Source organism: Phacochoerus africanus, chromosome 1, assembly GCF_016906955.1.
Source record: "Phacochoerus africanus isolate WHEZ1 chromosome 1, ROS_Pafr_v1, whole genome shotgun sequence".
NCBI classification, from domain to species: Eukaryota; Metazoa; Chordata; class Mammalia; order Artiodactyla; family Suidae; genus Phacochoerus; species Phacochoerus africanus.
The window spans coordinates 221,513,130-221,540,316 of NC_062544.1; the positions used below are offsets into that span (position 1 = coordinate 221,513,130).

Here is a 27,187-nt window from a genome sequence, read left to right on the forward strand (position 1 = left end):
CGCGCGGGGGCGCAGGGCTTTCCCGGCAGCCGCAGGGGATCGGGTTCCCAACACCAAAAGGGGATCAGAAACCCGTGGGTGAAGCGGCCGGAGAGGAAGCCGAAGCACAGGGAACAGAGAAGCCAGCCAGCCTCGTGGGTTTTTTGTTTTGTTTTTTGTTTTTTTTTTCTTTCCCCCGAGAGGGATCCGAGGGAACGTGGCCTTGACGTCAGTAAAGCTAAAGATGCCTTCCAGAAGGGGCAGAGAGCTGCTCCAAGGGCAACTTAGGCAAGATTCCGCGCCTCCCCATTTGGCCGGTGGGGTGGGGGGAAAGGGTGCAGGGTTGAGGCTGGGGATTGGAGGAGGAGGAGGCAGTGAGTGGCAGAGGGAGGTGGGGGCGAGGAAGGGGTCACAGGACCTGGCCGCTTGTCTCACCCCTGACTTTGGAGCCCAGTGCGGTCTGGCCTGAATCCAGGTCAGCAAGCAAATGACAGAGGATCAGGCAAAGAGGGAAACGGGGTGAAGAAAGGGTTGCGCGAAAGAAAACCCCGCCCACCTCCCCTTCTGTGCGGGTCTTTCCCGGATGAGCTGGTTCTCCTTCAGAGATTCCTTTGTTTTCCACGTTGGCTGCTCTGCACTGTGGTGGGCTGCTGGGGTGGGAGATGGTTGGAGAGGGACGTGGAAGTGGAGACAAAGGTGGGGGTGTGAGGTTCAGGAGCTGCCTGGACTGCACGAGGGAGACAGCCAAGTGACACAGACGGCTCGCAAGGAGAAAAGGCGACAGGAGGAGTGATGGGTGAAAAGCTCAACCACCAAGCAAGACAAGTTCATAACAAAATCTTGCCTCTAAAAACAAGATGCAAGATGATGTGTGGGTTAGGCATTTGAGTTGCTTTATCTCTGTTTTCCCTTATCTCTGATTCCAAAATCGGAAAGCTACAATTCCAGTCTCAGGTCCTAGCTTCCTGAAGCCAGCAGCCCCAACCCCACCCCATTGCCTTTGCCCAGGTTTGCACATGTGAATCCATAACCACCAGCTCCTTTTTTTCTCATGTAGTTTGAGTTTCTTCACTCCCAACCAAAAAAAGTCCTGACTAATAATACATCTTTCAATCCAGTAATTTTACTTCTGGAAATCTCTTTTAAAGAAATGTTATAACATAAGAGACATATGCCTCAAAATATTCACTGTGGCCTTCTTTATAGTATTAAAAAACATAATCTAAACATCCAGTAATGGAGAGGGGTAAATAAACTGGTACAATTATATGATAAAATATTACAGGGCCTTAAAGGAATGTCAAAAGTAGGGTTTGATAACGAGAATAAAGATGTAGATTATAATGCTAAGGGAGAAAGTGAGACACAACATTAGATATATACAGTATAATCACAATTATGTGGAAGATATATGTAGAAAAAAAAAAATCCTGGAAGTAAATTATATCTTTGTGGGGTAGAATTAACCCAAGCACTTTTTTCTTTCTAATGCATCTATGTGTTTTCCAATTTCTATACAATGAGGATAAGCATGTATCATTAATTAAAATACTGAAAAATTTATTTCAAAACTTTACATATATATGGAGTTCCCGTCGTGGCTCAGTGGTTAACGAATCCGACTAGGAACCATGAGGTTGCTGGTTCAATCCCTGGCCTTGCTCAGTGGGTTGAGGATCTGGCGTTGCCGTGAGCTGTGGTGTAGGTTGCAGATGCGGCTCAGATCCGCCGTTGCTGTGGCTCTGGCATAGGCCAGTGGCTTCAGCTCTGATTAGACCCCTTGCCTGGGAACCTCCATATGCCGCGGGAGTGGCCCTAGAAAAGACAAAAAAAAAAAAACAACTTTACATATATTATGTATATTTTATGAAACTGTATTATATATATGTATATATAATTCAATATATATATATATGAATGAAATCACTGCTGAATAAGATACCACTAGGTCTGGATGAAAGAACCTAAGAGACACCTGAGCAATTCTTCCATTAACTGAGAGATTTCCCATAATTTTAAAGGTATGTGGAAGTTAAAGCAGATGGGCATTAATGAAAGGAAAGAGCATGCCTTCAGTGGGCCAGAGGAAGGACAAACCTGAGTGTCCGAATACACAAAAAATGATGAAATCACAGCTGATTCCTGATTAGCAAAAACATGCTGATTCAAGGGCAGAAGGGAACAAGATTGGAAAAGGACTTTTAATAACAAAGGAAAGAATACATTCATAAACATAATTGCTTAGGAAAGGAGATAAAGGAGTAAATGGTAAAGTAATGGCACCATGAAAAGTTTCTTTCACAATAAATGTATTTATCAGGAGAATATTTTCTAATCATGAAGATTACATGTACAAAATGCACTCAGCCTGTTCAAGTTTGGTTCAAGGCTGTTGATGGCAGTATTTTGTATCTCAACTCAGCAGATGATTTATGCTCATTTTTGGATCAGGAAATGCTTAACAATGAAGCGGCCCCTTATTGCATTCCTTTTCTACGGGAAAGGGGAATGGGAGAAACCCAAGAAAGCTTCATATCTACATGCTATGTGAGCCTGAGATCCTTAAGTAGCAGTGAAAATATACACTAATTAATACAAGCAGGTTTCCTTTGGTTTTGTTTGAGGATCTGGCAGACTGAAGAATACAGCAGTATCCTTCAAGTAATCTAACACTAGATACTGTATGAAAACAACTGATGGAGCTGGAATTATGTTGAGAAACTATGTTATGGTAGAAGGCCAAGCTCTTGCTCTGGTCTTGAAATCTAGGATTCCCTGGGTGGTGAACATGGGATTTACCAGACCATACACAGAGCGCTCTCTGTCTGGGCAAAATGATGTCTTGGTGATTCCAATTCCCCTCCCTTGATTCTTCCCCTGCCAGGGGAGATCCCCTGTTGATCTCACCTCTCTTGCCGAGCTCATCATTTGTGAACTATTTAATATCTGCCCCCCTACCATGAGGTGGGAGGACCCACTCATCTGAGGGCTAAAACCTGGACCTTTGTAGATTTTTTTTTTTGTCTTTTTTACTTTAGGACTGTACCCACAACATATGGAGGTATGGAGGTTCCCAGGCTAGGGGTCAAATTGGAGTTGTAGCTGCTGGCCTACACCACAGCCTCAGCAATGGTGGATCCTTAACCCACTGAGCGAGGCTTGGGATCGAACCTGTGTCCTCATGGATGCTAGTCAGATTTGTTTCTGCTGAGCCCCGATGGGAATTCCTGGACCTTCGTAGATTAACTGCCTTCCCCTAACAACACTCTAGCCTTCCCACCATCATCACCCTCCAGGCTCCCTAACTTTATCACTCTATTTCTAATCACTGGAGTATATTATGGGAGGCAGGAGGAGTCAATCATGGTTCTTTTCAGACTTTTAAAATTAAAGGCTATCCAGAGCCAGGATATAGGACATTTCAGCACTAGGACAATGCTAGGATTTCTACAAATACTTGGTTAAATGAAGAAATTGGGAGCATGATGTTTGGGTTCATGTGACTTTGTATCTACATGGAAGATGGGAACTGTTTGCTTGATATCCTGCAACTCATGAACTGCAATGAACTTATCCTAAAAAGTCTTATGCTACAGTGTGCAGTTATTTCTACTATCTTCCATCAAAAAAGCTGCAGAGAAATCACCTTATTTAAAAATTATAGTAGCAGAAAGCATTTCTATTACTTCGCCTAAAATCCAAACACCAAATTTAACCATTTGTATGATACTTGGGTTCACAAAAATGGGATAACTTTCTGGCACTGTCCTAAAACAAACAAATAAGCAAAAAACCCTCTAGAGATTGTTTTATAAAAATATGTGATGAAATCCAGAAAGTGCTTTTATCTCATAACATCCATACCAGAAGATTAATCTCTGTGGTTGGTGTCTTGTTCTTGTGGGGAATATGTTTGAACCCAGCTTTGGAATCTTCTTCAGTTGAAACATCTGTTCCACAGTTGTTAATGTTTGTTTGGTATTGCCCAAAAGAAGGCAGCAGAAGGGAAGGATTTTTTAACAAAGAGTCCCAAGATAGACTAGATCAGCAGCATTGCTTATTTTGAAAAGGCATTTTGGGGGGAGCAATGTGACCTGTACGTTAAAAAAAAAAAAAAAAAAAAAAAAAAGGGCATGTCATTGGACCAAGAGATGGATGTCCATTGAATACTGGAATGTAGTTTAGCTTGTTTTCATCGCTTCTCAATTTTTTTCCCAGAAATATTTGCTCATTGAATTATTACTACATTCCACACTAGCTGAGCTTAGTGTTTAAATTTTTTGATAGATATTTGAATGTTTAATTCAAAGTAAATCATAAATGAGAGACTAAGTCTACAGTATTCAATCAGGAGTATGCAAGTATTAAAAAAGTTCTAGCTGTCTTAGGAAGTCTAAATAAAACATGTAAGTAGTCTATAGCATTTGGAAATTTGCTACATTAGCCAAGAAAAGAGGAAACTGTCATTTCTTTAGACTCTGTGAAACTGGATCAAATTAGTTGACAAGTGAAATATCTCATTTTTCTAAATAATGTGAGCATGAAAAATCAAGCTGACCTGCATTTACAGAGTGGAAGAATTATATTCAATGCAAAATTCAGATGATCAGATATTTTTTAAAAGATCAGAGTACAACGCACTGTCAACAGTCTTATCTTAAATTATTCTTATCTCAAGAGCTATTATTTGAGAGTTTCAATAGACGTAGTTTATATCAATTCTAAATTTTACCTGGTGAAAAGCCATTGAGACTTAGCATTTGAAAACTGTAGAAACAGCTGGGTTTAGTTTCAAAGCTCCAAAATTAAATTGAAAGAGGGAAAGACCCTAATCCTTCAAACCATCTGTTCAAAGAACAGTGAAAAAAAAAAAAAAATGACAGAGCCTTCAGCTGGGGAACAACAGTGGCCTCTTAACTGAAATCTGAAAGTCCCCTTCCTGCTCATGGTTTCAACTGATTCACAACATCCCTATGAGGTCTATAAAGTAAATATTTTTATCCTCACATAACATATATATGTTACTCCATGTGACATACGGAGTACTTACTTTATGTCACACAAAACATCACTAGTAGCAGAGGCAGGGCTTCAACCTAGGTTGGTCTCTTTAAAAATTCTAAAGTTTGGGAGTTCTCATCATGGCTCAGTGGTTAACGAACCCAACTAGCATCCATGAGGATGCAGGTTGGATCCCCGGCCTCGCACAGTGGGTTAAGGATCCAGTGTTGCCGTGATCTGTGGTGTAGGTCGCAAAAGTGGCTTAGATCTGGTGTTGCTGTCACTCTGGCAGAGGCCAGCGGCTACAGCTCTGATTGGACCCCTCACCTGGGAACCTCCTTATACTGAGGGTGTGGCCCTAAAAAGACAAAAAAAAAAAAAATTTTCTAATTACTTTTCTGTACCAGCTTCCAATTCCATTCTTCCCTCCTATCCCCTTTCCTTTCTCTTTCCCTCTCTTTTCTTCTTTCTCCTCTTTGATCAAACATTAATTGGAATGCATCTGTAAGTGCCAGAAAGTATTCTCTGTTGCCAGTATTCACATAAGAAATATTTCTACCCTCAATGGCAAAAAAGGCCAAGAACTATTCATAGAAATTTAGAGAAGTGGCATTAAAGCCAGCCCTTCATCTCTGCCTCATTTCTTTACTGTTCCCACTGAAAACGGAAACTTCTCACATCACCTAAAACATAAAACTACACATTACATATCAGAGCTGACTCCCTCCACCCCCTCCAAGAACTGACTATACATGTGTATTCTGCAGGCTCTGTGAAATGTCTTCTCCCCAGAGAAAACAAGACAAAACACAACACCTGGACTGCCCGGAGGAAAGGATCCAGGGCAGACTTAAGGGTAACAGATCTCAGTGAGGTGGGGAGGCAGGGCATGGGAGATAAATGGTTGACTGGGTGGGTGACCATGAGACAAAAAAAGTTTGCTGAATTGCAGATTTATGTAGTACTTGTTTTAGACTTTTGTTGTTGTTAAGCCAGAAGTTCTCTGTTCAGATAAATTTCACCCAGAAGCATGAAAGAGCACTAAAGAAAGCAGAGTGTTACATCTTAAGCAGGGTGGGGGACCCCAGAACCCTCCCTCCAGGCCTCTCTAGTGGCCCCTGCTAGGAAGAGCAAAGCACAAGAGTTCCTACTGTGGGTGAAGAATCTGACTGCAGCTGCCCCAGTCATTGCGGAGGTGTGGGTTTGATTCCTGGCTGAGCCCATTGGATCTAAAGGATGCAGTGTTGCTGCAGCTGTGGCTCAGATTTGATCCTTGGTCCAGTAACTTCCATATGCCATGGGCGCAGCCATAATATTAAACAAACAAAACTGGAAAAGCATAGCACAGATTTAAAGTACTTAAATACCCCTCAAAAAAATCAGGCAAGGAGACAGCTGGTCAGGGATGCCTCTCTTTCCTGGAAAACTGATTACTTATCTTAAAAGCTGAGAATCTACCCGAAGCAGGACAGGGGGTATGAAAATGGAAGGTTTGGGTTCCTAGGGAGCTGGCTGAGGAGTATTGGATTGTTGTGGGCTATATTAAGTTTATCCAATCTTAAATAACAATTCCATTTGGCAAAAGTTACTCTCAAACACATATCCCTCAGTACCAACCAGGAAATTAATCATACTTCATAATGCTTTAGAAATTCACTGTTCTCAATGCACACTATTTTCATGCCCATTGTCTTGTCAGATCCCCACTCCATGAGGCAAGCTGGACAGGTATTATTATCCCCATTTTAGAGATGAGGAAGTTGAGTTCAGAAAGATGAAGGGAATCCCACAAGGTCACATAACAAATACCTAGGTCTTCTGATTCCCAGTCCAGAGCTTTAAACCTGTTTGCCACATAAATCTTGCATCCCAGTAAGTGGTAAGTAAAGGTCGCAGATTTGGCATTACTAGTTTTGTGTCCTTGGGGGAACATCAGTATCCTCATTGTACAGTAGGTATGATAATGACCTGCTTCCTCTAACTCATAATTCTGTGAAGAACAGAAGAGATGATTTGGTGTAAGCTCTTTGTAAGGTGCCATCTAAGGGTTAGTTACTCCCAACCCCCACTCCACTACAATCTTGGCCGGTTCTCTGTCCTAATAGGTTGGACCTCACTTTTGCAAACAAACAAAAATTATCTTACACTCCACTGGTATCGTGCAAGTCTCTCAAGAGCATCAGCCAGTGGCCAGAGAGGCCAGCCAGCCATGCTTCTGCACAACCTCAAACTAACCTTCTCTCTCTCTCCCCATGACAGAGATTCTGGGATGTGCTGCCTAAAGTTTCCAAGACTGCTTTACGTGAACCTCAAGCATAAGGACCGTGGGTCCAGCTGATATTTAGGGAAGACTAACATCAAGGGGTCTGTTCATGGGAGAAGCTGGGCCTCTGTGGAGTCATCACAGGTGGGGGCTTTGTCTTCTGGGCAGAATCAGAACCTAAATGTGGCACGTTCATCTGAGGGTGATCTGTTCTCTATAACCAAGTTCTGAGGGGACGACTTTGTAAGTTCAAATGGCAGTTTCATCATTTCCTATAAGAATTCACAAGTGGGTCTAGGCGCTGTATAGATGAGGGCCTTACACAGGAGGGCAAGCTGCAGATGACAAAAGATGTCTGATGAAAATAAAATCAGAATAAAGAAAGTTGGAGTGATTTAGGGAATGTGTATGCTTTTACAAAAATGAAAACACCTTAGTGTTTTTTCAAAGTATAAATATTGTACCTGCTCATCATTTAAAAAAATATGCAGACAACACTGCAACACAGCAAAGCATGCAGAAGAGACAGAAAAGGATCCATCCAGAGAAAGCCATTAGTAATGTTTTATGCATATTCCTCCAGAATTTTTAAATACATATTATTACCAAAATGGAATTGTGTATACTTTATATGCTGTTTTGTAAAGTTCTCTACTTAAGTACTATTGGGCATCTTTCCATGCCAGTACATACATGTCATCCTTTTAACCAGCTCTATAATAAAGGATGGATATTACCCTCAAGCTCTGCGATCACCTTATCAATTCTCCTTCTCTCCTAAAGTCATCATCATCTGAGGCTCTCCCCCATATTTCAGGGATCCCTGATAATGGGTGGCTCTGAGAAACATCCTAACCTGTGATTTCTGGCCAATACCAATAAGCAGCCAAAAAACATCACTGAGCCAGCTGCATCTTTTCAGGCAAACGACTGTCTTCTCTGGGGCCCCAGGTTCTGTGTGTGTTAAATGAGAGGTCTGGATAGTGATTTCCTAAGATTCTTTCAGCTTGAACATGACACATTAGCTTCTGGCTCACTTATCTCTGTGTTTGCCTCAGTACAGGATGATCCTGGTGCTGGGCGAATGGGGTGCCACAGGAGCCCTGGCTGCCCACTGCATGATGTACTAAAAGGTCCTGGAGAACCTCTTCTGTAAGCGGACAGTTGAAGCTGGCAGGGCTGGGGGAAGCACGAGGGTGTGCGGGAGGGTCACGCAAGAGAAACGGTGCTTCTGATTTCCTTCCAATATAGCAGAGGGTGGTGTCTGCAAGGACGCCTCTGATTCCCAGCATATCAGGAAATACAGCCTTTGAGGCCATTCAGCCCTTTCCCAGCACCAGTGTCTAAACTCCAAGTTAACTATGGTATTTGCTTTCCATTTTATTTATGTATTTATTTTTTGCTTTTTTTTTTTTAAGGCCACACCCACGGCATATGGAGGTTCCCAGGCTAGGGGTCAAATCGGAGCTGTAGCTGCTGGCCTATACCATAGCCAGAGAAACACTGTGGGATCCAAGCTGCGTCTTCGACCTACACCACAGTTCATGACAATGATGGATCCTTAACCCACTGAGCAAGGCCAGGGATCAAACCCTCAACTTTATGGCTCCTGGTCGGATTTGTTTCCGCTGCACCACAATGGCAACTCCTCCTTTCCATTTTAAAAGCCACTTTGCATATATTATCTCATCTAATTCTCATTCCTGTCTTTTAGAGTAGGAAATTGAGATTCAGGCAGTGTGATGACTTGCCCTAAACCAGATGACAACAATTTGCTGAATGAAGACTCAACCCTAAGCTTCACCAGAGCTTCACCAACTCCTCCTCCACCTCCATAGTCTCCACATGGATACACAGACACATGATGGATGCACACACGTGGGCAAGATACTCATGGAGGACACATCCTCCATCCCCACTCCACTGCCACGCAGACCCAAGACAGCACTGCCCTTCCCTGAATCCATCCATTCCTTCAATACATATTTATAAGGATCATGCTAGGCGCTGGTGATAAAATGATGAACCAGGAGATGTGGTTCCTGACCGCCCAGTGTTGATCCAGGGTCAGTTAGACTCTAGAATGAGGCAGGGAGAAGGTGGGGGTGAGAGTGGTACATGCAGTGTGGTAAGAGCAGTGCTGGGGCATACAGGGTGCAAGGGAGCACATAGGAGGGACCCCTGACCCTTCCTCAGAGGGATCAGGAAAGGATGAGACATCCAAGCTGAGACCCAATAGATGGGTTGGAGTTGGCAAGACTGAGATAGAGCTTATAAGAGAGATAAAGTGAGGGTTCTACACAGAGGGTGGAGCACGTTCAAACACCTGGAACAAAAACAGCACAGCAGGGAGTTCCCATTATGGCGCAGCAAAAACGAATCCGACTAGGAACCATGAGGTTGCAGGTTCCATCCCTGGTTTCCCTCAGTGGGTTAAGGATCTAGTGTTTCTGTGGGCTGTGGTGTAGGTCACAGATGTGGCTCGGATCCTGAGTTGCTGTGGTTATGATGCAGGCCGACAGCTGCAGCTCCGATTTGACCCCTAGCCTGAGAAGCAACACATGCCGCAGGTACAGCCTCCCCCCCCCCCCCCCCGCCAAAAAAAGGAACAGCACAGCAGTTTTGAGGAGCCACAAGAAGTACAATGTGGCCAGGGGATCTGCTCAGGTGGGAGGTGGTGTCCATTGAGGCTGCAGAAGATGCAGGTGTCTGAGTGTGATGGCTGGTAACCTTGTTCTTTTCTATGGAGTTGACATTTGTCTTGAGGGCAATAGGAAGCCATTGAAGGAGGGTTTAGTGAGGGATGATGGTGATAAGTTCTCATCAAAACAGTCTCCTTTCTCCCATTGTAAGAATCTGTGGTCATAACTAATTTCAATCCTATTTTAAGATATACTCTGGCTTTAGTTCCTGCAAAAATATAGCTGATCAACTTTAGGACACTTTCCTATTAAGGCTGTCACCTCCGTTTCATCTGCTTTTGCCATGCTTTCTGGGTCTCTGTGGCCTGTGCCAGGTTGGCTCAGATAACCAGAGCACAGCCACCAAGATGCCACAGATATGTCAGCAAACAGCATCTCACTGTTCCCTGCTCCCTGCCTCAGCCTTGACCTGGGGCCTGGACTCCAAACTGACGGAATATGGACTGACCCACCAACATCCCTCAGGAATACTGGAAGACACATTCAAAGTATAATGAGAAATAAGTGAGCTAGGAAATTCTACCCTCATCGTAAGCAAAGGGAAGCAGTATTAATATTCAAAAGTTATAGATAATAGAAATTGTCAGTGAAAATGATGCAAGGTCCATACAACCTATTCAATAAATACTAAATCAATCAGTACTTAGACACTAAGAGAACCCTTATAACAACTTGTAAAAATAGAAAGGTTTCTATACGAAGAAATGGTTAATTACAGTATCTTATAAAAAGTATATATATATTTGCTTGTACATGCACAGAATATTTATAGAAAGATTTCCAAGAAAATTAATACCAGTTGCTTCTCAGGTGAGGAACAGGGAGGCCGAGGAAAGGAATGAGGAGAGATTTTTTGCTATACCCTTTAAATACTTTTATATTTTGAACAACAGGAATGTGATACCTGATTTTAAAAATAAAATTAACATTATTATTTGTTTATGTATTTGTCTTTTTTGGGCCACACCTGAAGCATATGGAAGTTCCCAGGCTAGGGGTTGAATTGGAGCTACAGATGCTGGCCTACACCACAGCCACAGCAACACAGGATTTGAGCTGTGTCTGTGACCTACACCACAGCTCATGGCAACGCTGGGTCCTTAACCCACTGAGCGAGGGCAAGGATTAAACCCGAGACCTCATGGATACTAGTCGGGTTCATTACTGCTGAGCCACAATGGGAATTCCCAAAAATTAGCTTTAAAAACCATCCACTCAGCAGAATTCCATGCAGTGACTAAGAAGAGTGAGATTGAGCCATAATTACAAAAATGGATAGTTCTTCAAGATCTACTGTTTTTTAAAACAGCGTATTTCCAAACATATGTATGTTGTAACTTTATCTCTGTGGAAAAAAAAACAAAATCATTCAATGTGTGTATTTTTTTGTACGTACACAGAGAAAGGTCTCTGTGCTATTTGATATAGTAGTCATGAGCCACATGTATGTAAATTTAAATTAATTAAAAGTTAAGGTCCTGGGTGGCACTAGCCACAGTCAAGCTCTAGCAGCTGGATGGGGCCAGGGGCTGCCCTATGGGACAATGTAGATGGAGTGCATTTCCTTCGTGAGAAAGTTCTCCAGACAGAACTGGCCTAGGTGAATCCAGCCCAGACTGTGAACTGAAGAATGGCACTTCCAGGATGTGAGAAGGGACTTTGTACTTTATAAATCTCTGTATTGTTTAATTTTTTTTTACAATTAGTCTCTAACTTTACAAGAGAAGAGGCTGGCTTGTGTCTGCGGCAGATATTTATTCCTCATTAAAAAACTGCATTTTTTCTGGAGTTCTTTTGTGGCTTAGCAGTTTGAGGATCCGGCGTTGTCACTGCGGTGGCTCAGGTTCTATCCCTGGCCCAGGAACTGCCCCGGACTGTACTAGGGGTATGGCCAAAAAAATTTGCATTTCTCCCTGACTCCTGCCAGTCCACTCAGCACTCAGGAACCAAGGGATGGCAGTGCACACTAGAAGAGTTACTTGGCAAAGAAGGAATGGAGATGCCCACTGCCTACAGGGAACATAGTTCTGGGAGGGGCACCTCAGGCAGCGGCTGACCATCCTGCCAGCCAGTCTCGCTCCCCTCTGGGTCTCTCTTTTTGGTCACAAGGGGCAAAACCAGTTTCAGTGCCTGCCCCTGGGAGAAGCAAAGGCTGAAGTATTTTTAGTTTTTAGAGTTCTGGAATCTGGCAAGAGCGAGGCGGGCACTGGGCAGGGAGGCCCATCTCCCAGGAACCCTGTGGTCTCCTTTGAGAAGGGGGCCTAGGAGGGTAGGGGAGGACACGGCTCTGGGGTGGGGGCCAGCTATCCCAAGGTGGGAGGGGTACAAGCTCAAGGGAGAACCTGCGTGTACAACCGGCAAGAATGACAGATCTGACACCTGCTCTGTGGTTTCCTAAATTGGGGGAATGACAAGGATGACTTGGGAGCAAACAGAGATGGGATGGAGTAGAAGTGAGACTGGCAGACAGATGGGAAGGGATGTTACATTTTCCACCTCAAATAAACTTGGATTTGAAGGGTTAAACATCACTCTGGTTCTCATCCACAGGACAGAGAGAAATGAAATTTCCTAAGATGGAAAATAAATGGCTGAAATAAACTCTGAAACTTGGAGTTACAGCTGTTCGGGCACCTCAATTTTCCTCCACCTGGAGGAGGTTTATTCTCAGACTGGGGTCCAATTTTTTCTCAATAGCAACAACAGCAAAAAGAATACAGTTGCTTTAAATGTGGCTTCTTCCTTTCTCAATCTGGAATTTAAAAAGGCACATCTGTCCTCATCACTCTTTTCTTCTCTGAACAATGGAAACTGGTCATTGAAGAAGCCATCTGCTCCTGTGAGCCTCGTCCAGGCAGGCAATTGGCTCCAGCTTCCACCTTGTGCTCCTTGTTCCTCTCTGGAGAGTATGGATCCTGCCATACGGTTTCCACCTTGACACCTTGGCTTGTGTTGTTCCCTCTGCCTGCACTAGCTTCCCTTTAGGCAGAGCTGATTCAGGTGCCACTCATCTTAGAAGATCTAGCTCCTCTGAGTCAGGACTAACAACATCCACTTCCTCTTGTGATTCGTGTGGGACACAGAAGAGGATGTGTCCATCTCCTGCATGGCATTGGAAGCCCCTACAGGGACAGAGCAAGCCTGTTCATCCCTGTGTCCTGGCTGACCCTGGGCCTGGTGCTGGTGAGTGCTGAGTAAGTGCCAATGTCCATCATCTCTTCCCCTCCCACAATCACCATCCTGTTCCCTTTGTTCACCTTATTATCTGATGACGCAACCATGTGCGTGTGGGGAAGACTGTGGTAGGTTGAGTAATGGTGCTCCAAAGAAGTTTGTGCCCTTATTCCTGGAATTGTAAATGTTGCCTCACATGGCTACAGGGGCTTTTGTGGAGGAGGTCAAGCTAAGGATCTTGAGATTATTTTGGATTGTTTGATATAGTGCTAAGGTCTTTATAAGAGAGAGGCAGGGAGTTCCCATTGTGGCTCAGCAGAAACGAACCAGACTAGTCCATGAGGATGCGGGTTCAACCCCTTGCCTCACTCAGTGGGTTAAGGATCCAGCGTTGCTGAAAGCTGCGGTATAGGTCGCAGACAGATTTGGTGTTTCTGTGGCTGTGGTGTAGACCGGCAGCTGCAGCCCCAATTCAGCCCCTAGCCTGAGAACTTTCATATACTGCAGGTGCAGCCCTTAAAAAAAGAGAGAGAGAGGAAGAGAGGCAGGAGATCAGACAGAAGGCCATGTGAGGGTGGAGCAGAGGGAGCAAAGGCCATGTGATGAGGACCATAAACCCAAGGATGGAGACAGCCTCTAGGACCTGGAAAAGGCAAGGAAATGAATTCTTCCTGAAAGTATCCAAGAGGAACCAGCCTTGCAGACACCTAACACATAGATGATCAGAGAATGGTTCAAGGAGCTTGTTTTCTTTCTACTCAAGGAAAGAGGCAATTTAGGAAACCATGACAGCTGTTGGAGGTGAGAGTAGGGAAGGTCCAGACTTCACCATTCTGATCACCTTCCTAAATATACCTCTGTGTATAAGCAGAGCACTTCAAATGGAACACTGAGAAATGAACAGAGTGCAGTGTGGATCCCTCAATCATACACTTTCAGCCTAAGATTCTGCTCATACAGCCTAAAATTGAGCCAGATATACACCTCATTCAGTCAACTGCCAAAATGCAACTGTGGAGCAAAGAAATAGGCATATGTGAAATGTCGCATAGGCCAGATAAAACCCTGGCCTTCCACTGTTCCATCAATGATAAAAACAGGCTCATTTTCCAGATTTATAACTCTCCTGAAATACAAATGGAAACTAGAAGGTCGGATGACTGTCGCTATGCTTATAGCCTCTTGCCATAACCTATAACCCTCACTTTTTTTCTTTTCAGTTTTGTTTTTAGGTTGTTTCCTTTTGCTGACTACTAAAGCAATATAAAACTTAGAAAGTTTACCACACTCCCACCCCAGAAATATTTATCAGCAGATAAAAATCTTAAAAGTAGCATTTTTACACATTCAACCAAAGAAAATAATTATGTGTACATAAGATAATTTTTTTAAAAAGAAGAAGCCCTTAGCGATACATGGGAGCCTTGGATTCTGTTCTTAGTTCTCAACTTCCCCATCTGTAGCATTACTCAGGAACCACATTCTGAGTAATGAGGCTGAAACAGATTTCCAATCACCAAGGAAATAAGAGCCATAGTTAACACTCGCGGAAGGTTAACTAAATTCCAGGCGGTGCACCAGTTTATGTAATCCTCCTGCGGACCCTGTGTGGTAGACACTATTATTCTCACAATCCCCACTTCATAGATGAGAAAGCTGAGGCACAGAGAGGTTCGGTGGCTTGTGCATGGTCACAAAGCTAGCATATGGTAGAGCTAGGATTTAAACCCAGGCAGACTAGCAGCATAAAAGCCATGTGCTAGCCACCTTGCTGCAAGCACCGCTTCTCAGAGTGGATAGCTGATTTCACTAAGCTGCATCTATTAAGGCAGGAAAGCAAACCAACAGACTTTACGAAGCTCCTTTTTTTTAAAAAAGAGGGATGGGAACAAAAGGGCTTTATGAAAAATTCAGCGAATCAAGACACCCCATTCCATGATACTTTCCAAGGATTTTTTTTCACCTCAATTTAAATAGTAAAACTACATGTTCACTGTTCAAATTTGGGGCAATATAGAAAGTATAACAACAACCAAAAAATCATGTGGTTTCAGTTAGCTGCTGCTTTTTACAAGCTAGTCAAAGTGAGATCAGTAGGCTGAAGATATGACAGTCACCTGGAGCTTGTCTTTATAAAGATGTGGATTCCTGCCCCCCCCACCTCACAGAACTACAAGAGGAGAATCTCTTGGGGGCTGACCTCAGAATGCTGACTTGCAGTGGCCCTTTACAGTGTGTAGCCCTATAAACTGGGGAATTCATTTAGTGGGCTTGCATGTTCCCCACAGATCCAGACACTATGGGACCTATGCCCATCTGAAATTCTGTCCACTTTGTTTCAAGGAGTCCAAAAGGGAATTTAAGGAGTATTTCTAATACTCCTTATAGTGTACTAAAATTTAACCCCTATTTTGTAAATTTTGAAATTTTAAATAAAATTAAATTTCTAAAGTAAACATGATGTTTTTAGTCATCCTTCTGCCCAGTAGAGTATCATTGCCAAAGGCTTAAAAAGAGAGGTCCAGAATTCTTGGACCCAAAACTCAAAACTCATTTGATCCCCTCCTACCTGTCCCCAGAACAGTCCCCCTCCTTCTTTTCTGAATCCAAGTTGTATTTAGGGGCAGTAAAAGAAGGGGGGGCGGGGGCTGAAGAAACCAAGTTTTGTATGCGAGTCAGCCCTTGATGGGTATATTTTCTTGATTTTCAGATGCAGGCTCTGTGCCCAAGGTACAAACAGCTACACTGCAGCCCCTGAAGCCCCTGAGGTGGGGTTTGTGTCCTCAGCTTGGAGCTGCATTCAGAGCCCTGCATCTAGCTTTGCTTTTCCAGAAAGCAAAATGGCTTCTCTCCATTAACACCAGGCCCATATTCTAGCAATTAGCCAAACAAAGGATTTTCCAAATATGGACTCAAGAAAGCATGTGCACTTTGAAAGCCACAATGAAGCTTAAATAGCTACAACTTATTAAAAAGAAAGCCAACAATTGACGCCGAAAAAGCGTGAGTCCTTAAAGAACAGAACAGCAAGACAAAAGCCAGAAAGAGGAACAAAAATATGCATTGTAGGGGAGGGACCAGCAGGGAGGTGTAGATTTATATGGAAGAGTTGACATCATTGTTTCCCAGTAATACTCAGCATGCAGGAAACAGATGGGAAAGCAGTGGTAGAAGGGGCTACTTATGGTAACAGGGCATGCTCTGTTTAGAATCCTGCTTTGGAACTTAAATGTTTGACTCTGAAAAACTGGGGATGGGTACTCCATTGCTGGCGGTTTTATTAAAGTCTAGCTAAATCCTACTGAACTTATCACCTTGGCAATGCATGGTTAAATGGAGCGCTGGATATCAGACCTTGATTTACTGCCAGCATAACTCCAGCTATCTGGGTCCAGAGGAGACAAAGCTTTTGTGGTGTGGGGGTTGCCGAGGGGGAATTTAATGTTGGACAGACATGGTTTGAGTCCTGGTTCTCTCAATTCCTAGCTGTGTGATCTTCTGCAAGTTGCTTAACCTCTCTGAGTTGGTCTTCATATACACCACGGGGGGCAAAACAGAACTTTTCATACACAGTGGGGAGAGGTTGGGGTTGCACATTTAGGCCATACTGTTGGATTTAATCAAGAAACATAATTAGGGTGATTGGTTAACATCATTTTTAAAAGTTTTACCTTTTAACAGATTCTCCCCTTCCCCTTGCTCTTGGGCAGGGCACAGACAGAGTCAAGGCAACTGCTACCCTTGTTATGATCAGCTCCAGTGCCTTCTCCTGGGGGTAGGATCACTCTCCTGCCACTAAAGACAGCTTCCATCGCCCCAGCCAGGATCCACCCCCCAACAAGCCTGGACATTTACAAGTCACTCAACTACCTTTCCCACAGTTTAAACGTCTTCTCCCCCAGGGTGCAAGAGGGTTTGACCAGTTCCAAGTATCAGGCAAAACCATGTGGTTTCCTGTCTGTAGAAACCAACCACCATATCTTACCATACCTCTGACATTCCTCACGAGTCAGATGATCTTTATTGTTTTATTAATTTCCCCCCCTTACAAACAACCCACTCTGATAGTTCTCTTTCCCTCGGCTGCCTTGCATGTCGACATCCCTGGCTTGCACCTTGCCCAGAGCCCTCATTTCATTCTTTTTAGTACTTTGTGTTCTCATCTTACGTCATCCTAAAAGGCTGAGAGCAACTGCAGAGCATCTTTGTAACCCAAGAGTGTCTAGCACATGAAAGTCCCATTAAATATTTGTTGCATTGAATTGAAAGTCCATACAAGGTGGTTTCTGAATATAAACACAAAAAGAACCAGGAGAAGAAACATGCATATTTACATATTAGCTCAATTGACAAAGGCTATAGATTTATTTATAGGTTTCCAGACTCCTATTTTAAATGTCAAACTGTTTTATGCTATCTGTAACAGTAAGAGCTGGTATGTGTTGCTTTTCAGGAGGGTGACATTCATCCCTCTACCTCTGGGGGTAGGGGGCCCCCAGAAGCATTCTTGGCTAGCATCAGGCCATGGGTGTGGCACCATGGCCTGGTATGCATCAGCCAAGCTTGAACTAGAACAAAGAGTGCCTGAGACTCGATCCCAGAAACTCACTTTGGTTCTGGGGCCCCGCCAAGAATGTGGTTCATACCAAGGAGTGACTGGTGAAGCACTGGGAAAAGGCAGTGTTTCAGGGGCACCCTGTGCAAAGCCTGGGTCAGTTTCTATCTGGGAGTAGCTATGCACCCTCCTGGGGAACCTTGAACAATCTTGGATTTCTGATACTCTAGCACATCAGCAATGTCCTAGGTCCTGAGCTTCCTAGAAGGGCTCCAACTCTGGCTTCCTGGAGGAAATAGGGTCAATCAATCACTTGCTGTGTATCGGTTGCAGATAGGCCAGTGAGCCATCCAATCTGTGTGAGCTGCCCAAGGCCACCCAGCCTTCAGCAGAGCTCACTGTCCACTTGCAAACACAAAGCCGGTGAGAAACAGAATAACCACGTAGACTGAAGACCAAATTGGGTGCCTCTGACTCTAAGGCAAGGGCTGTTCCAAGAAGAAAGGAGAATTGTGGCTGCAGTGGGCAGGGAGGGGCCTGGGAGGAAAAGGTAGGGGTCTGGTTAGACTTGACAGCTGGTAGGTAGGGTGAGAGTAGGTGTGTGTGAAAAGCGCCTGGCAGAAGGTGAAGCCCTATACAAACGTTAGCTGTTATTGTTCCTATTCATGGTCTAGGCTGGGGGGAGAATAACTCGAAGGGAGAAAGGCCACTTTTTGCAGGTTTGTTCCTTTTTTTGTTTTTTTTTTTTTTGTTTTTTTTAGGGCCACACCTGCAGCATATGAAAGTTCCCAGGCTAGGGGTCGAATTAGAGCTGCAGCTGCTGGTCTACACCACAGCCACAACAACTCAGGATCCAAGCCTCGTCTGCAACCTACGCCACAGCTCATGGCAACTCCAGATCCTTATCCCACTGAGCAAGGCCAGGGATTTAACCAGAGTCCTCATGGATACTAGTGTGGTTTGTTACCATTGAGCCATAACTGGAACTCCCTCTTTTTTTTTTTTTTTTTTTAACAAAACTGTAACATAAATGCCAAATTATGAAATATGCTATTTTGGGAGATTGTGCCTAAAACTGGCCTTGTGAGTAAGACAGATCTGGATTTAAATTCTGCCTCTCTTATCACTATAATCTTGGCAAGTGATTTAACCTCTTAGATCTCAGTTTTTTTTCATCTGGAAAAGGAGAGGAAATGCCCAATTCTTACAGATTTTGAAAACATTACTTTGTATGCATCGAGTGACTGGCATATAGTAAGCAGTCAATGCAGTTTGTAGCGCTACAAATAAAAATAATAAGCAGGTGTGATCTGGGGTTCAGCTTGCATTTCTGGGTCCCTTCTCTCCTTCTGAGAGACCTTCCCTTCCTCCTCCTCCTGTTAGCCATCCTGCAGCCTAGTGTTCTCATTTCTCTACCAGAAGTTGCTCTTACAGAAAATCTAGCAATCTCTTTTGAATTGAGGTCAGCATGTTTCCTCAGGGATTCTTTATTTTAAGCCTTACCTAAAATTGCATCCTTGCGGGGGGGGGGGGGGTTGCTGATTAGAGGGACAGGGGGTGGTATCTAGACTCTTTAAAGTTCCATAAGCTGGGGCTCCACCTCAATCAGGATGCAAGGCCAACCCTTTGAGGAAGGAACACCAAAACCAGATAAACTGAAGTGTAGCATTTGTGCTGGGGCATAGAAACAGCTCAGAAAATCAGGTGGGCCATGCGCCCATAAGCCAAAAGAAAATTAATTTGAAGTATGATGATAAGTGGGAAAATGCCAGTTTGGCTTAAATACACGGCAAACAATGAGAGAGAAAGAAAACACAATAGAAAATCAAAAGAGCACATAGCCCCATGTTCCTGGGTATGAAGGAGCCACACAGAAGGACTCAGCATCCTGAGGCCCAGAGGCAGGAGGTGGGGTGCAGCTCACCCTGACCAGCCTGTCCTGGGGGAAATGAGCCCTGGGTAGTCCCAATGGGAAGGGTCTTTCACTACTTTATTCCAGAAATTTTTAGCCCCATATCTAATGGAAGGGGAGTTGGGGAGCACTTCTCGTTCCCAGACTGAGTCCTGGACCTCTCAGCCCTGTCCTCTTCTCCTACCCTCTGCCACAAAACCCAGAAACTTTCTGCAGTGTGTTGATTCCTGGGGACAAACAGTCCCCAGCAAGTGCTTCAGAACTGCCTTGGTCAGTCAGCTTCTGGAATTCAGGATGTGTTCTCCCCTCATTCCCACTCCCACAGAAAAAGGTTTCCAGGCTAGCCCACAGAGGCCTACGGGATTAAGGGGGGAAAGAAAAGAACGTGCATCAAAAACTGCTTTAGGAGTTCCCGTCGTGGCACAGTGGTTAACGAATCCGACTAGGAACCATGAGGTTGCGGGTTTGGTCCCTGCCCTTGCTCAGTAGGTTAACGATCCGGCGTTGCTGTGAGCTGTGCTGTAGGTTGCAGACTCGGCTCGAATCCCGCGCGTGCTGTGGCTCTGGCGTAGGCTGGCAGCTACAGCTCCGATTAGACCCCTAGCCTGGGAACCTCCATATGCCATGGGAGCGGCCCAAAGAAATAACAAAAAGACAAAAAAAAACAAAAAAAAAACTGCTTTAGTGGCATGGGGAGCTTATCCACCATGTACAGCATCATCTGTGGGAAGATATGTTCCTAGTTTCCACGCTTCCCTCTGGCCCAGCAGACGGTCTGCTGGGCTCCAGGGTGGGTCTGGAGCGACAGGGCCGAGGGCTTCCTTAGCAGTCCCAACGCCTGGGCCTCCTGAGGCAGGAAGGCATCTGGGTGGCTGCCAGTGGGGGTGGTAGGGGTGGAGGTAGGGCGAGGTTATGCTTGTGGTCAAGGGGCTCTTGGCAGAGGTCTAGAGAGTGGGCAGGAGGGAGGGATGTGTGTGGGTGGAATGGCTGATTCCATCCTCAGTTTGGGTTTGCCATATCCAGACCATACAGAGTAAGTTGCAGTTCGGCTTCATGCTATCAGTTTGCTGTAGGTTTAAAGCCTTAATTGTCCTTTTTTAGTTCTTTTGGTTTCACTGTGGGAGCCCAGATTCGGGGATTCCCACTCTAAACTCTAGCCTATGAGGTGGCTGTTCTGTTTCCACAAACTCCACCTCCAGGACCCGACTTCTCTTTCAGTTCTCTGTGGGTCCAAGAGTAGCTGGGTATCTTTCTTTAAGGTCTTTTAATTTCAGGTTGACATTCTGCTCTCCCAGTGGCTCTGGGAAATCCCTGTGTGAACCCTCCATCCAATGGGGCAAGCAGTCAGCTTCCTGTCCCCTTTGGTGAGTGAGTAACCCATCGACCATATCATTTAGTCGTTTCATTGCAGCCCTCATTCATTCAGTCCTGGACAGTATGTGGTTATGCCAGGGCAAGTCCAGGGTGTTATGATAACAACAGCTACATTTAGACCTTACCTTGTGCATGGCCTCTGCCAAGTGCTTTGCCCACAGTCACTCATTTCTCTTCACATCAGTCCTCTTAGGCCCATTTCACAAATGAGGAAACTGAGACCCAGAGGGGGTAAGTAACTTGCTCCAGGGTCACTCAGCGGGGAACAGGCAAAGTCAGGATTCTATCCCAGGCAGTAGGCTTCCAGAATTCCTAATGGGAAGGTAGCTGACTAAAGAGGGTGAGGGAAAGTTTCCAGAAGCTGCTGAGACCCAAAGGATAAGAATTAGGTGGAGTTCCTGTCATGGCTTGGTGGTTAACAAATCCGACTAAGAACGATGAGGTTGTGGGTTCGATCCCTGGCCTTGCTCAGTGGGTTAAGGATCTGGCATTGCCGTGAGCTGTGGTGTAGGTCACAGACTCGGCTCGGATCCCAAGTTGCTGTGGCTGTGGCTGGCATAGGCTGGTGGCTACAGCTCCTATTCGACCCCTAGCCTGGGAACTTCCATATGCCTCGAGAGCGGCCCTAGAAAAGGCAAAAAGACAAAACAAAACAAACAAACAAAAAAAGGTAGAGAAAGTGCCAGGCAAGACATTGGGGAGGAAACAACTAAGCCAAAGGGAATCCCTCTGTCCTGGTTCTCCATCATTGTTAAATTTTCTCTGGAACAGAAAAATATTCACCTTCCTTGCTAAGACTTAGCTCCTGTTTATGTTTAGGTGTCTTGTCTATTTAATTGAAGATAAAAGCTTTCATATTTTCTCCTGTGGTTATGGCAGCTAACTTCAGGACTCAGTTCACATCCCTCAGACTGTAAATTTCTTGAGTCTGGGGTGCCTGCTTCCTTCTTGCCCAGTGACTATTTGTGAAATGAACAAATAAAGTGAAAGAATGAGTTAGCTTCAGAAATGTAGAAAAGTGACATCTCAAAGTTCTCACTACCTTATCATTGTTCTTTGAAATCCTGGAGACATCTTATTATCTTCAAGCTTAAAATTCTATTTTGTAATGGGTGTTTATTTATTTGTTAGGAAACTTTTGTAATCCCTCAAATCAAATATGCACACACACATATTTCTTTTCAACCTTTTAAGAAACAGAAAAAACCTCAGGAATAATATCCTTATCAAACATTCAGACAGTACATTCTGAATAGTCAAGTCTGCTTATCTAGGGAGAAAATAATCTATGAATAATCATGATAAGCAGAGGTTCTCAACTCTGCCTACATATCAGAATCATCTCGGAAGATTTTAAAACATACCCATGCCTGGTCATCAAGACATCCTGACTTTTTTTTTTTTTTTTTGGCTTTTTAGGGCTGAACCTGAGGCATACGGAGGTTCCCAGGCTAGGGATGGAATCAGTGCTGTAGCTGCTGGCCTACACCACAGTCACAGCAAAGCCAGATCTGAGCCACATCTGCGACCTACACCACAGCTCACAGCAACAACACTGGATCCTTAGCCCACTGAGGTCAGGGATCGAACCCACATCCTCATGGATACGAGTCGGATTCATTTCTGCTGAGCCACGAAAGGAACTTCCTTGATTCTGACTTAATTGTTTGAAAAGGGACCTGAGGATCAGCCTTTTTTAAAGCTCCTCAGGTGATCCTAATGTGCCACCATCAAGCAAACTACCATGCCAATAATGATCACTTTTTACCAGGGAGTGAGTCAAAAGGCTGAGATTGTTGGGAAGGGTGAGGAAGTCCTCAGCCCTTAGAGTGGGACCAGCATGGAGGCAGAGACAGCTTTCCTGTAATGCTCTCTTTCTGGTCTCTTGACTCCTGGCCCCAGCATTTCCAAGCACTGTGGGAAGATCCAGAGCACTCGGCTCAGAGGGGAGAGGTAGGAAATGCTCATGGATGCACTCTGGCCTCACAGGGCTTCACCCACAGTCTTCCAACCGCAGGCGACACAATGATGTGGTTTTCATTACATAGCTCTGCAAGCAAGGGTCTTCATACTCAGTGGTCAAAAAGAAGACAAAGAAAACGGTACTATTTTCAGCATCAGCAGCTAGGAAGGGATGATCTTCTCCCGCTATTCCAGACAGGAAGAGAAAGTTATCTGGTTCCCAGGGGAGAGCTGGGGGTTGGGGCAGCAGCCACTGTGCTAGAGGGGAAGTGAAAGAAAGGCTGGCCAAGTTGGCCAGGAGCAATTTCATGCCATTCTTGGGTGATCTCACCAGCTGGAGAAGAGCGGTCAAAGAAGCAAAAAGAGGAAAATTGGCCCTTCACATCAGCCCTATGTGCAGCTGGGGATGATCAACAGCAGGGTCTGAACTTGGCATCTGTGTGGATGCCCACAGAAACTGTATACATGATTTGTGCGTGTGTGTTGGTGTGTGTTTCTAAGGGAAAGGTTTCTGGTTTTCATCAGCTTCCTAAAGATTAAGGATGACACTGGCCTCAAGCAACGTCTCCTTTAAGCTGAATATCTATTTGTCACCTACACACCCTGCCTCAGCAGCCTTATCCAACTGAAGGTAGCAGGGCTTGGCTGCAGCAAATTGCAGAAGCGAATGACACTCGTCCTCCGTGCTCGGTCCTCACATGGGGAGTGAGTATTGCTTCCCCATAATCAGGTGGGCTGAGCACAGATAACTGTCACCAGCTTTGTTCTGTACCCCAGCTCAGGGCTTTCCCTCCCTCTCCAAACTCAGCAGTTCTTTTGGCTTCCCCACATCTCTGTCCTTTCCTTCTGCCCTTCCTGCTCCCAGACCTGGATCCATTTTTCTCTGTCTCTCCTCAAGTCCGTCACCTTATCTCCGACCTCCAAAGCTGAGTAACCACAATACCAGTCTTATAAGGCCCTCCCCAGAATTCCACAACCTATTACCACGATGACTTGTCACCCTCAGGATTCTGGGCTGAACTTTCAGGTGGCAGGCAAAGGGGCACTGCCCAGGTCAGCTTTTTCTCCCTGGGGACAGAGTCCAGGCCTTGCCTATTAACCAACACGTTCCAGAAAGCTCATGAGGAGGACACATGAAAGCTCATGAGGACACAGTGTTTTAGAGAAAACCATTAGCACTGACTACTTATTGATGCTACACTATAACAAAAATAAGAGAAAAATGCCTGACTAGTTCTAAATGTGGGAAAAAGAGAAATCCTAATTACCCTCATTTATATAAGCTAGGTATTGTGCACGCCAATTCCCACGTGGCACAATAACGGTGTCTGGATCATTAAGTGGGTCAATTTCCTTCTGTTTCAAAGCTGAACTTTCTTCAGGTATGTCAGTCTTGAAAGTTCGCTGATTCTGGGGCAGGACTGTCTGCTTTCAATTTAGGGGGAGAAAAAAAAAGCATTAGAGGAGAATGTTGGCCTAGACAAGGAAGCCAGGGAAGGGAAAGGAGCCTAGTGGGCCAGAGCCCTCTGCCTCCTTCATGACTGACGATATAAGGCAAGTCAGTTTACCTCTTTGCACTGCCTCCTCCCTTCCCAGGGTAGGTAGCACTGGGTACTGGTTTCCATTTTTTTCCCCTTTCAGCAGTAGTCCCTTTTCTTTTTCTTTTTTTCCAAATGAAACATATATGAAAACCCAAAATACAAAGCAGGTGAAAGAGGGATTGTCTAAGGCTGCCTTTGAAGTGTCTTTACAGAACCCTGGGATTGCTGGCTCATCCTATGACCTGTGACATTGTAAGAAGGGGCAGGATTGATAAGCACCTCCACGCAACTCTAAACTTTGGGGTGAGGGCCCAGAAGAACACCTGCATGGTAGGAGGTGGTATCCACAAGCATTCATTAAGTGAACCTGGATGTGAACCTGAAGGCCCCCCTTTGCAAAAACAGGTGGAGGAAAACATTTCATTGCGAACTTCTGAGGGTAATGGTTAAGCTGCATACTTGGCGTTCTCTCACACTCAAAAAAACTCAACCCGTGCGATGTTATTTCAAATCTACCTCTCCAGATTGTTGGAGAGGATTAAATGAATTGACTCTGCTGTGTCCCAGTTGCAAAAGAGGCAGTTTTGAAATGTGTGGTCCCCCAAGCTGTAAAATACCAAGCTATTTGTCCTAATGACACAGCAGACTCTGAACTCAAGAATTCCGCAGGAATATCACACCACTGCAAATTACTAGGTGGTGCTGAGTCTTTGAAAAAAATGAAATAGAAACAAAAGCATTGCTCTGTTTTTGAGATGCACATTTGATATGAGCTAATCAAATAGTTTTTGAGATTATTTTCCTGGAGGCAGAATTATTCTGCATAGTTAGCCCTTCAGTTTCCCCCCTTTCTTGTATCTATGTATGTATAAACACAAGGCCCATATAGTAGACTTTTTTCTCTCTCACTGAAGTTTCTGAAGACAAGGCCTTTTTGTCACAGATAAGTACAGGGCCAGTCAACCTTACAAAAGGAGTCATTTAATGCTCAATTTCTCCAACGTTCCTATGATTAAAAACTTCTAACCTCAAATGCTGTTATTGTGTTCTGGATTGTTTTCTTTCGCCCTCCCCCTAACAAATGTTTAAATTGTCTCTACTCTGGAGGATCGGCTTTTTTTTCCAATCTGACCTTGAAAGCAGAGATTCTCTCCTTAAGAAACGCTCTCCTAAACTATTTTCAAGTCAAGGCCCTCTGACCTTTTTACAACACTCTTCTTGTCTGACACACCAAACGCTAATCTGAAAGCCAAGAGGAGGTAAAGGGTCTGAGGGGTTGGGAAGGGGAGGGAGGGAGGTACTATATATTTGGCATCAGTTCAGAAATTCAGAAAATGTTTGTGCAACCACTCCCCCAGCCAGGATCCACCGCACCCCCTGCCTTCCAGCACATTAATAAAAAAAGATGTGAGCTGATGAAACTGGAGAAGCCGGGAGGGACACCTAAGGCGGTCATAATTATGTACCCAGAGAAGCCCAGTGAATACCATCCCACAGGTCCAGTCCTCATCCCTCCTCTCCCACATCCAAAGTTGGGGATCGGGATCTCTCCAGCCCCCACCCCAGGTCCCCAGGGGTAGCCGCTTAAACTTGCAGCAGCACCGCCCATTAACGGCTTGTGTGACACAAACGGAAGGACTGACACAGCCTCTACACCTCGGGGTGGCAGCGCTATGCACCTCAAGAATTGTGTATGTTCTTCAAAAAGAAAAAAAAAAGTAGAAGGAGCGCACAGGCCTGGAATACATTAACTTGTGAATTGAATGTAACACACCCTCGGAGAGTCCCTCTTTCTCTCAAACAAAAAGAAGGGGGGAGGGGGGTAGGCGAAGGCACTTTACCATCCTGTCCTGAGCTTTCCAGATACTCCGTGAGGTCACAGCCAAAGGCGCTGGCGGCTCCCTTTCGTTTCAGCTTCTGCTTGGCACCCTTGTTCTTCATGAGTTAGTCCCAAAGAGGTTGCCCTCCGTCTCCCCCTCCCCTCTGCTTGGCACCGCGCCGACGGTGGTCTCCGGGGTGGGGGTTAGATCAGTGGCTGCGGCGCGGCGCTGTGGGGCCGCATGGGCGTCGGGAAGAGTTTGGGCCCGGGGCAGAGCGCATGGAGCCCGCGGGGCGCTGAGCCCGGCGCGGGCGCGGAGCCTGAAATCCACCGCGCGCTCCTCCAGGGCCGCGGTGCCGCAGGCCGTGCGGAGCTGGCAGCGGCGGGCCGGCTCGCTGGGAGTGTCACTTCCTCACTTGGAGTCCCAGGGACTTTCACAGGTTCCCGCGGTGTCTTCGGTTGTCTTCCTCCTCTTTGGAGGGAGGGCGAGCTCTCCGGTCCGTCTTCTCGAAGCCCGGGAGTGGCCGAGGGCGCGGGGAAGCCGGCGGCGGGCGGGGAGACGGCCCAGGGACTGCGTGGGTCCTCTGCCCGGCGCGCGCTGTCTTGCCTTCAGACGGCTTTGGTAGAACGAAAAACAAGCATCCTGTCTCTCTCGCCCGCCCTCACGCCTTCCTTTTTTTCCTGTCTTACAAATCCTAGGATCATCCAGCTCAGGAAATGCTGGAAGGAAGTTAGCTAGGGAGGGGGGCGGAGGGTGGAAATTTTTGGCAGCTCTGTGCTCATGTGTGTATGGAGCCGGAGGAAGTAGGTGGGTGGGTTGAGGAGTACGGGGTTGGGGAGAGAACGCGCTCTTCGCAGAGCTGCTCGGTGACTCTAGAGATAACTGGCCCGCCCGGGAGGAAATC

General features: G+C 45.3%; 1 protein-coding gene across 1 annotated transcript in view; it reads right to left on the reverse strand.

Annotated features, from left to right (window-relative positions):
* Positions 1-26,582, reverse strand: part of ARHGAP31 (Rho GTPase activating protein 31) — a 108,573-nt gene extending 81,991 nt beyond the window's left edge. The window contains exon 1 of the mRNA XM_047791654.1: positions 26,305-26,582. Within this exon, the coding sequence (XP_047647610.1) occupies positions 26,305-26,404 (100 nt within the window). The 5' untranslated portion in view covers positions 26,405-26,582. The remainder of the gene's footprint in view (positions 1-26,304) is intronic.
* Positions 26,583-27,187: the final 605 nt, after the last annotated feature.